Source organism: Panthera uncia (assembly GCF_023721935.1).
Source record: "Panthera uncia isolate 11264 chromosome C1 unlocalized genomic scaffold, Puncia_PCG_1.0 HiC_scaffold_4, whole genome shotgun sequence".
NCBI lineage: Eukaryota > Metazoa > Chordata > Mammalia > Carnivora > Felidae > Panthera > Panthera uncia.
Genome location: NW_026057585.1, coordinates 84,858,610 through 84,869,522, shown reverse-complemented (window position 1 = coordinate 84,869,522; position 10,913 = coordinate 84,858,610). Strand labels below are relative to the sequence as shown.

General features: G+C 55.7%; 1 protein-coding gene across 2 annotated transcripts; it reads left to right on the top strand.

Annotated features, from left to right (window-relative positions):
- Positions 1-4,573: 4,573 nt before the first annotated feature.
- TRNP1 (TMF1 regulated nuclear protein 1) lies at positions 4,574-10,913 on the top strand. 2 transcript variants are annotated; one of them, XM_049617713.1, is made up of 2 exons: positions 4,574-5,600; positions 10,134-10,913. In XM_049617713.1, exon 1 carries the CDS (start codon positions 4,616-4,618, stop codon positions 5,432-5,434), a length of 819 nt encoding a protein of 272 aa, XP_049473670.1. In that variant the 5' UTR covers positions 4,574-4,615; the 3' UTR covers positions 5,435-5,600; positions 10,134-10,913. The 2 variants fall into 2 exon arrangements, 1 of the variants encoding a protein (XP_049473670.1); XR_007454861.1 differs by lacking the exon at positions 4,574-5,600 and adding an exon at positions 7,776-8,583.

Genomic DNA, 10,913 nt, shown 5'->3' with positions numbered 1-10,913 from the left:
GGGGGGGGGGGGGGGGGGGGGGGGGGGGGGGTTGTAGTGCTGTTGACTGAAATGGCACCAACACTGGAGTTGTGTCTTCCTGAGAAAGATATCCAGTCCCCTGTCCAAATAATTGCCACCCTCCAAACATGTTGTCCATTCTGCATCTAGGAATCCAGAGACCTCCTTTTATAATTGTGGGAACAGAGGCTTAGAAAGATGAGGCTTGGGGCGCCTGGGAGTCTCAGTTGGATAAGCATCTGACTTCGGCTCAGGTCATGATCTCATGGTTCATGGTTTTTTGTTTTGTTTTGTTTTTTTTAAACATTTATTCATTTTTGAGAGGGAGAGATAGAGCACAAGCAGCAGGGGAGGGACAGAGAGAGAGGGAGACACAGAATCCAAAGCAGTCTCCAGGCTTTCAGCTGTCAGCACAGAGCCTGACGCAGGGCTCGAACCCACAAACCATGAGACCATGACCTGAGCTGAAATCAGACACTTAACTGACTGAGCCACCCAGGCGCCCTCATGGGTTCGTGGGTTTGAGCCCCACATGGGGATCTGAGCTCTCAGCACAGAGCCTGCTTCGGATCTTCTGTCTCCTTCTCTCTCTGCCCCTCCCTTGCTCTCTCTCTCTCTCTCTCAAAATCAAACATTAAAAAAAAATAAAATCTTTAAAAAGAAAGAAAGAAAGAGGAGACTTGCTCAAGGCCACATCATGACTTAAACCCAAGTCGTGTTGCCTCTAGTGTGAGATCCCTTTAAGCTTTAATTCATATGAAAGCTCTTAACCTGAGAATGGAGAGAAAGGGGAGGTGAGGAGGAGGGCGGAGAGGGAGGAGGAGGCGTCAGCTTATGAGCTCACTGGCAGGCAGGGGCACTGACAGGTGTGGAGCCATTAGAAACCTTGCAGGGAGGGCAGGGGAGTCTGCTGAGGGAAGAGGAGAAGGAGGCCGGGGCCTAGTTAGGTTATTTTCAGAGCTGCTATCTTTGTCTGCATCTGCTAAATTATTAAACTGATATCACATCCTGGAGGGTGCCAGGCCAGGATGCCAGGAAGAGACTGAAAAAGAGGGGTCGGATCTCTTGGTGAGGCCTTGAATCTTCTAGGCTGGATGGAAGCAGACTCCTCAGGCCTTGACCTCCTGCCCCATCCCACTCTCAGCTGGTGGAGGGGGATCCTGAGTTGGGCCACAGCCTCTGTCAGGCCCTGTCTCTCTCTCCACTGGCTTCTGTGTCAGAGGAGCATGCGTATAATGGACAGAACTCTGGAGCCAGGCCCCCCTGGGCTGCCTCGTCTCTTTCAGGTCTCTGACTCAGACCCCAGACAGATTTGACCAGCTTTTGAGACCCTGGACACCCCTGCACCTATGTCCTTGTCAGTGCCATGGGTATTGGCAATTCCATTCCTTAGAGCCTGAAGTTCATGGGGAAAGAGTCCCTTTCTCAGGGTTGCACAGCTAGGGGTGAGCTGAGCTTCAGTGCAGACTGAAGTCCCTCTAATTCCGGATGACTTTCCCCTCCTTAGTCTTCTAAAATATTTTAATATGTTCTTTATTTCTCATCTCTTCTACAAAAGGGATGTCTAACTTCTGTGAAGATCAGAAAAAACCCGACACTCTTTTATAGTTTAAAAATGTATTCCCTAATTCCAAATGTGTTTGCCAGGGTGGCCGTGTCCTTGGAGGTCGTTGCTGTGGCCCCTGTCCACTCCCAGGAGCCGGGCAGGGGTGAGGGCGGGGCAGGCCAATTAAGGAAGCCGGGAAGGAAGCAGGCAGATAGACGCCAAATGTCTCTCACCTCTGGCCCTGTGCACACCGTGTTCCCATCCTGAATCTTCTTCCCTTCTTGTCCCCCCACCACCTGTGCATCACTCCATTTGAGTCACCCTTCAGGTCTCAGTTTAAATATCGTCTCCCACGGGCAACTCTCCTGAACCCCTCCCCATGCAGCTGGGCTCAGTGTCTGTTCTATGCCCCCATAGCCTCAGTGTTCCCTCCATCCCAGTAGATATCTCATTGAAATGCCATCACCTGGCTCTGTCTCTGCCGCCCCCCCCCCGCCCCCGCCACCGCCCAAGACTGTGTACTCCCTGAGGGCAGAGCCCCATATGGTCATTGCTGTGCTTCCAGCAGCCAGACCAACAGAGGGGCTATTGATCAAATTTGTTGAATGGGTGAAAGAAGAAGGAAGGAAGGAAGGAAGGAAGGAAGGAAGGAAGGAAGGAAAGAAAGAAAGAAAGAAAGAAAGAAAGAAAGAAAGGGCTTCTACATTCTCAACAAGCTATACCCTTGCATTATTTTTCAATTCAAATAAACATTTACTGACTGTGTTATGAGGTCAGGCACTCAACTTGAGACGGTTCTCATGGTAAGCAAAACCGACCTAGGGAGAGAGACGATTAAATAACTAAGCAAGAAACAAATACGTATCCATCTATAACTTGTGGGAAGTGCCATAGAGAATAGGAACAGGGGACATATCAGAATAACAGGGAGATGAAGGATGACTTTGGGGTGGGTCAGATCCATGTTTGAATCCTCTCAGTCACTTATCTGTTGTGTGGCCTCGGGCAAGCCTCTTCACTTCTCTGGGCTTTGGTTTCTTATCAGGAAGAAAAGGCTGATGATACCTGTCTCCTGAGGATGCTGGGAGGACATAAACATTCATCCTTTCAGTTAATATGCGTTCAGTATCTCCTATTCTGAGAAACGACTTGCCCAAATGGACAATGTGTCAGACTCAGGTCTGGCTGGGTCTCTGGATCTGGCGGGGAGTGGGGGTGGGGGGCAAGTCCTGATCTTGTTCCCCTTGATTTGTTCCCCAGAAGTTGAGAACGGAGATTTGCCTGATGTAGGCAACATACCTGTCAATCTCCCCACAGTCATGGGGGTGGGGGACTTCTGCACGGAGAAAGACACAAGGTTTGATGACACAAAGGGGACCACTCAATGAAAGGACACCATTTAGCAGGGCATTCCTCCTTGCTGGGGGCAATCTGGAAACTCCTGAGCCTCCATCATCTCCATGGAGCCCTTCTGACTCCCTGAGTCCCCCCATCCCCCCTCCCTGATCCTCCCTTCTTCTGTGAGCCTCTTCCTCTTCCAACACCAGTGCATCCACTAGCCCTCTCCCCTCCCCCCTCTCACTGAGCCCATCATGTTCCCTGAACCTTTCTTCTTGCCCTCACTGGGCCCCTCCCTCCTCCTCCAATGAGCCTGGTCACCGAGCATCCCCCCCTCAATCCTGCCAAGTCCTCCTCCCTTCCTCTTCCTCATGAGTCTGGTGTGCCCTCAGGGACCACTCTCCTCTCTCTGAGCCCCTTCTGAGCTGCCCTCAGGAGCAGAGCTTTCTCACCCTCGAGTCCCCGTCACTCAGTTTAAGGCACCTGAAAACACTTAGAGAACATGGCGGGTCAGGGCATCCATCGTCCTCCTCCACGTGAAGCCCTCCTCCTCAACATCAAGTGAGTGCAGCTCCCCCATCAGCCTCCTGTTCAGCTGGGGCAGTAGTCACTCTGGCTACACCTTTTTGGCAAGTCCTCCCGAGACTGAGGTTTGCTGGGGTTCTTCCTAATCAGTCTCAGGACTGGTTTTTGGCCCCCCAGCCCTTGCTCCCACCCACCACAGAGATCTCCCATCGCTTATGGCACCTTCAAGTGGATGGAAACTGGGGCATGGTCTAGGTGTCTGGGCAAGTGTTTGGAGGCAGTAGGGCAGGGTCACTTCTAGTTCAGGGAAAATGGGCAGGGCTCAGTCCTATCATATTGCCAGGCTGACTAAAGTCCCATTTAAGGAGGATCCTTCAATGCCAGGAGACCCAGGTATCTGAGCTCCCAGATGGCATGAATGGTCAAGTTGGTCCCATTCGGCGGTCCAGATTCAGCGACTGACCTGCAGTGTGACCTTGAGCAAGGCACTGCTGCACCTTCTGGGTCTGTTTCCCCCTCTGTCTCTAGATGTGGGGGTACCTACTACCAGAAGGAGCAAACAGGAGCAAGGGCACAGAAAGAATTTTAAACACCGTGGGGTCAGGGCTCCTTTGAGAAAGCCACGCCAGGCTCAGGGGCTGCGCTGTGGTTTGTTTCACAAGCGAAGGGCTTCCTTGGTGGGGGGACAACCCGTCCCGTCTCTACCGGGACGCCAGTCACCCCTCTGCATTAACCTCTCTACCGACCCAGGGAGTTGGAGAAGGGGTCCTGGTGAGACTTGTGGCCCAGACCAGGCAGAACCAGTTCGGTGAAGGGGCGCACGGCCAACAGTTACTGGAAGGAGCACTGAGCAAGGAGCCACGTCTCCTGAGTTCTAGTCCAGACTCCCACTGGCACACACAGTGTGGCCTCAGGCATCCCTCCCCACCATCACGCGCCGGGGACTGGAGTCCATGATTTCTAAGCACCAACTATCAGAGTTTATGACTTAGGGACCAGACCAGAGAAGATGAGGTCCTCTTTACACCCCAAATTTGGGGGGAAGTGGATGGGCACCGGACGCCCCAGCAGGGCAGAGCCGGACTAGGGCCAGGGCCCCGAGGGGTTTGCGCAAAGTCCCGAGCCGGCGGGGCCGGGGAGGTGGGTTCAGGCATGCCAGTCTCTGATTGGCTGTGCTGTCCATCGCTCCGCCCCGTGTGCTATAAGATGCACCGGCGCCTGGCGTGGGAGCTGCCGCCGCCTCTCTCGCGTGCGCGGCGTCCGTCCTCCCCCTCGCGGGGGCAGCTGGCCAGACCAGCGGATCGACGGCCGCAGACCGCCGGGGGGCGGGGGATGCCGGGCTGTCGCATCAGCGCCTGCGGCCCGGGGGCCCAGGAAGGGACGGCGGAACCGGGGTCCCCGCCGCCGCCGCCCCGGGAGCTCCTGTCGTCCCCTCAGCCCCCGCCCCCAACTCCGACCTTGACTCCGACCCCGGCTCAGGTCTCTTCACCGCCCGAAGCGGCCCGGGCGTGGGCGGGCTCGGCGGAGGGGCAGGAGCTACAGCGCTGGCGCCAGGGCGCTAACGTGGGTGCGGGGGGCACCGGGCCGGCAGGGGGCGCGGCGGCGGCGGCGGCGGCGGCGGCGGGAGCGGGGGGCCGCGCGCTGGAGCTGGCCGAAGCGCGGCGGCGACTGCTGGAGGTGGAGGGCCGCCGGCGCCTGGTGTCGGAGCTGGAGAGCCGTGTGCTGCAGCTGCACCGCGTCTTCCTGGCGGCCGAGCTGCGCCTAGCGCACCGCGCCGAGAGCCTGGGCCGCCTGGGCGGCGGCGTGGCGCAGGCCGAGCTCTACCTGGCGGCGCACGGGTCGCGCCTCAAGAAGGGCCCGCGCCGCGGCCGCCGCGGCCGCCCGCCCGCGCTGCTGGCCTCGGCGCTGGGCCTGGGTGGCTGCGTGCCCTGGGGCGCCGGGCGCCTGCGGCGGGGCCACGGCCCCGAGCCCGACTCGCCCTTCCGCCGTAGTCCGCCCCGCGGCCCCGCCTCCCCCCAGCGCTGACCTCAGCGCGGGGACCCCTGGCCACCCCCGACAGGCCATCGCCGAGGTGTCGACCGACGGATCGGGACGTCGGCTGGATGGACGGCGTCACCGACGCGGATGGACAGACTGACGGACCCCAGGAAGAGACAGTCGGGGGGCCAGGGGCCCAGTAAAGGAGGCTGAGGTGCGGTCTTAGCGGCTGGCGCATCTGAGGGGGCGGGGCGGGGTGGTGCAGGGTCCCGATTTCCCTTCCGTGGGGCTTCTGGACCTCCGCTGGGTCCCTAATAAAGCTGTCCATTTTGTTACTGCCTCTCCCAGACCTCCTGGGTTCTGGGGAGTGAGGTGGTAGCACCAAGTCCCCATTATAGAGTTGGAAAAATTGAAGATGCTCAGATTCCAGGAGGGGTTTGCCGGCAAACTTTCACCACTGGGAGCCTGCTGCGCTGACGCAGGCCATCCACCCCTCCCTCCCTACACCCGCGTTGCCTTTCCTGGGTCCTTTGTGGCTGTAAGAAGAGTCTTGCCCTTGAGACTGCTGATTTCTGGCGCCGCCCAGCTCTAGACCTTCGGGGAGGACAGAATAATGAGGTCCCAGGATGCGGTGGGGGCTGGGCCAGCAATGTACCACTAAGTTCTCTCCTAAGCCCGTTTCCCATTTGGGGGGACAGAATCCCAGAGAGATTGAGGATTTGTTCCCATCACACTTAGGCCCTTCCACTTCTAGGAGACAGATCTTTTCTCATGCTCTCAAGCAATTTTGCCAAGTCAAGTACATCTTGACTTCGATAACCTGGGTGGGGTATTTGGTAACTGCTTAAGGCCTTACCTGCTCTCCTAAGGTTCCTCCACCGTCCCCCACCCCCAACCTGTCTCTAAGATGGTTCTGCCAGTCATGGAGCCAGGTAACATCCTTTAACAGGCCCCAAGGGGGTAGGTATGTCATCTACTTCTAGAAGGGGGGGCCTTAAAGGGCCAGACCTGAAATGAGATTGGCTACTATTCTTCCTGTCCACATGCCTATCAGCACCCTGCTCCCCCCTGTCCCCCCTCCGCTGTGAATGGCCTGGCTGCTGTTTTGCTGCTTGGACTGATTGGACTGCAGCCTCCCTTGTTGGTCTGTGAAGTGGTTATCTTCACCTCTGAGAAGGGCTGTAGTGAGGTTAATACAGGGCAGAGGTCATTCTTCCCCCATCAGTCAGAGGAAGGTTTTATCCTTTTAAATCACACCTAGAAACAAGCACTGCTTTTGCTGGTGGATCTAGGAGCTAATTTAAAGCCCTCATTTTACAGCAAGGTCACGTCCCAGCACTGGACAGAACTAGGTCCCAAGCCTGTGTGTCCTTTCCATAGTGTCTCCTCCCTGCCCGGGGGCAGGGTCTAGAGAGCTGGTGTCCAGCCTATCTACTATGTGACCTAGAACAACTCTGCCTCCTCTTTGGACTGGTTTGCTTAGTCCCTCTCTGAACATAGCTGTCCTTCCTCATGTCAGGGCTTGGGAATAGGGAAGAAAGGGTAGGATGAGAATGTCAGAGTCCCTGGAGTCTGGCTTAATCCTAGAGTTTTGAGGGTCAGGTAAACCACTCTCTGAAAGGCAGAGCCCCAGGGGCCCTCACCTGACTCTCAGCCCTTTCTCTCCCTCTCCTCAGGTACTAAACGTTGGGGCTGGTTTCTAACAGCCAGGCTTTTCCCAAACCCATTCTTGGCTAGGGGAGGGAAGTCCAGGAGGAGGTCTCAGGGAGTCTGAGTGAGCTTGGGGACCAGGAGAGCAGTGAGGGGCCCTGGTGTCCTCTGGCTTCCCCGGAGAGAGGGAGAACCTTCTGAAGTTACTCCGTTCATTCAGGGTCTAGAGGACCAGAGAAGACAAGGACTTCCTGGAGGTGACACAGGAGCTCAGGCTGCAGCACTGGGCTACAGCCAGGACTGTTTGTTTTCTGGGTTGCACAGGAAAGGGGCACTTGGTCCAGAGAAGCTTTTAGCTAATTGTGTAAAGTGCTCTGTGCCATCACAGCGTTGCCTTCTCTGGGATTTATTGGTAATCAGCTTTGTCCTGATTTGGAGGCGGTGGGGGGTGAGGCATTAGAGGTGGTTCTTGCTGGAGAAAGTGATGTGTGTGTGTGTGGGAGATAGAGATTGGTCCTAGTGTCACTGGCAGCTCTGGTCCTCTCCCCCCTCCCAGATGTCCCACTGCTCACCAAAGGCCTTCGCCCTGGGCACACAGTACTCAGTGACTTGAACCCCAGCTCTTGGTTCAGGACTCCACCCAGGGTTCCTCAGCCAACTAATAAAAATCACTTCCCCACCCCTGTCTGGCCCACCCAACCTCCTCTAGGAGCCTCCATTTTCTCCTCAGTCAACAAACATTAATATCTACTCAGTCCAGGAGCTCAAGAAGGAGCAGTGAATCAGAGTGTCTCTGCTTTTAAGGGCTTGTGTTTCCCAGCCCTCGTCTAGGCAGCCTTCCCTGGCAGTCACCATGCCAGGGAACCCTCTGGGGCTGGGCAATTTGTGTTGTTGGAGGGCTATATTTATACCTTCACAAATAACTATAGCTCCTGGTCGGATGACTGACCCCGCTCTGCCCCAACTTTTTGAACACTTTTGTTGATGGCTCTAGCCCTGAGGATCTTGAGAGACTCTTGCATTGAGAACATCGATGGCTAGCCGTGAATCTGGAATCTCAGCAAAGGGAAATGAGAACAGGAATCTTTCTTTAGGCCAGTGTTTGGGCTGGGAGATGAGTTCAAGGTTCTAAGTCAGAATTTGCCCTTTCCCTGGATAAGCCCCCTTCCCTCTCTAGGGATCCCTAGCCAAGTGATGGCGTTTCTGGGAGGCGCCACCAGAGGGCAGTGTGGGGCTGCTTCCCCGGGCGTGGGGGCGTGGCCTGAAGCAGGCTCTATCCCCACGGTCGCCGCCCCCGACTAGCCCCTTTTCTGCCTTGCAGGGTGCAAGGGGGCCTTCTTTGGCCTTGAGTTTTAAGGGTCTGGCAGACCGAGCGGGTCGTGGCGGTCATTTAGAGAAGGGGCGTACGGTTGGGCCTCCGGTTGGGCCCAGCCCCGGACCTCAGGGGAAGGTTCATCAAGAGAGACTGTCCTGGAAAAAGAGGTTGCCCCTGTTGGTGTTCACCGTCTGAGTGAAAGGCTGGAGTCATTTCGCTCCTCACAGATTTGGTACACCCTGGGGCCGTCTGGGGACCAGGGTGGCTTCCTAGAGATTCGGCATAAACAACAGGTCACAGCCGAGGTGCCTCCAAGCCTGCAGTTCCCCTCACCTGCCAGGCCCCCAGAGAAAATTCAGCCGCCCAGTCTTCTCAGAGATAAAAGAGAGGCTCCCTGCTTTACAGCCTGGGGGAGGAGGCATTTGGGAAAGCTGGGAGATCCCCAGACTATTTCTTCCCCCATTAGTACCTGACGAACCCTGGCCAGGAGTGATAGGGGAAGAGAATCCTTGGTTCCTGAGTATTTTAACCACCTCCTCCGTGCTAGGCACTTTACCTTCTATCCATTTCAGTCCTCCCAACCACTCCGCAAAGGGGAGTAGCTGGGAAAAGCACAACCATTTCCGTGGTTGAGGAAACTGAGGACGAGGTAGGGCAGAGGACTTACCCAAGGAGTAGAACCTGCAAACGAGGGGTCCTTTAAACACTAGGCTACCGGCTTTTCATTTACCAGGCTAATGAGGGCTCCATTTGATGGTGGGGGATCTGGGCTCTTACCCTTTAAGTCTGGGTACATTGGCCTCTGGTCCTTGGATCTGGGAGGGGTGTGATGAGATGCTGGAAATGTGGCAGAAGGTGCACCCCCCCCACCCCAATCATCTCCACCAAGTTCTGGGGCACACCCCTCCCCCCAGGCACCCCTGGGAAGCTGGCTCCCCACCCTGGTTGTCTGGGCTCCGGGGGTGAGTCAGGCTGAGTCAGCATACCTGGCTTCAGGCAAGGGCAGGCCAGCGATGCTCAGGGCCTGGGCTTGCCTTGGAGGGCTACCTCCTCTCCCTGCACACCTGGGATGTTTGGTGCCAAGGAGAGCAAAGGGCCTGGGATGGCAGAGGAGGAGGACAACAGTCTCCATGGTGGGGCAGAAAGTGCCCCAAGCTTGGAACAAGACAGATGTGGGATTCAGTGCTTGCCTGTAACTTTTCCACCGGAAGACCTTGGGCAAATGACTCCCCTTCTCCGAGCCAGTTTCTTGTGCGTGTCTGTGTTACTGGGGAGCTGGGGAGGAGATAACCCCAGACTATTAAATGAGAGGTCACACGAAGCACAAAGTGGAGATTTGTAAATGTTTGAGTGGGCCAATCTACCTAGCCCAGGAGAGGCTGCTAGGACAGAGCCCCCAGGCAGTGTGGGCCTTTGCTTCTCCAGAGCATCGCCATATCAGGAATCCCTGGAACGATCCCCCTTCTCCCCCCACTGTTGGTCCTAGGGAACTCCATAAGGGGAGAGGTGGAGGCAGGGAAGGCTTTTCTTCCCAGGAACATTCCATTCCAGCTGCTCAGACCAGTGGGGATCCCAGCCAAGGACAAAGGCCCAAGGGAACCTCTCCTTACCCCAGGAGCCCCCATCTCTTCCTGGGCAGGAGCCAGTGGAGCCCTGTCCCGGAATAGTGTCCTGTCCTTCTCTCCACAATGGCCCCTCTCGAGGCAAATGTTGAAGGGTTTGGGTGGGGCTGGGTGGCTTTGGGAAGGAGGTAATTAAAGCTCTTGACATTATTCTTTCCAGCTCCTCCCAGTTCCTCAGAGCCTCTACTGTATGCATCTGGACTCCTGGATTCTGCTCCTTCCCTGGGCACTTCCTTCAGGAAGACGTCTCGCAACCTTACACAACCGAATTGATCCCACACAACCTTGGCACCGTCCTTACTTTACAGGAGCCTTGCACTTAACAGTGGCAAGGTGCTCAATTCTGGGGAAGGTGCCTGTTCTCTTGAGTTTCCTTATATAATCTGCATTTGACTTTGGCCGACACCGTATGATTGGAAATGTTACAACAGGTCCTCTGAGGTGCAATCAGATTATTTAAGAAAGGAGCAAACGTTTCCACTGTGAAAATGAAAAGGATTTCTTTTAAGAAATAGTCACCGTTCCTAAGTCGCGGTGCAGCTGGGGTCCCCGTTTTGGTCGATGCCATCGCTTCTCAGTCTGACAAAGCTGGGAGGCCTGCGTGATGGGAAACCTTCTGAGAAATCCCTTGTTCCCTCACCCGCTGTCCTTGCCCTCTCCGACTAGGGGTGTGCCTGTGGCCTCTCAGAAAGATGATAAGTTGCTGGCTTGGGCGGGGGGCACCTCTTTCTCAGGAAGGGGCGGTGTTAACATAAAAATCCTAAGCAAAGTTTTAAATGAAAAATGGGAGCATATTTATTCAAGTATCCTGATAATAGAAGGAAGGGGGGGAGCATACTTACGACCAAGAACTTGTAGAATTCGGCAAAATGAATGTATATTGAATCAATCCCCTGATTTATACATTCAGGAAGAATAAATTTCAATAACGTGAGACAGA

Coding starts and splice junctions, on each gene's coding strand:
- TRNP1 (XM_049617713.1), top strand. CDS start 4,616: ATGCACCGGCGCCTGGCGTGGGAGCTGCCGCCGCCTCTCTCGCGTGCG.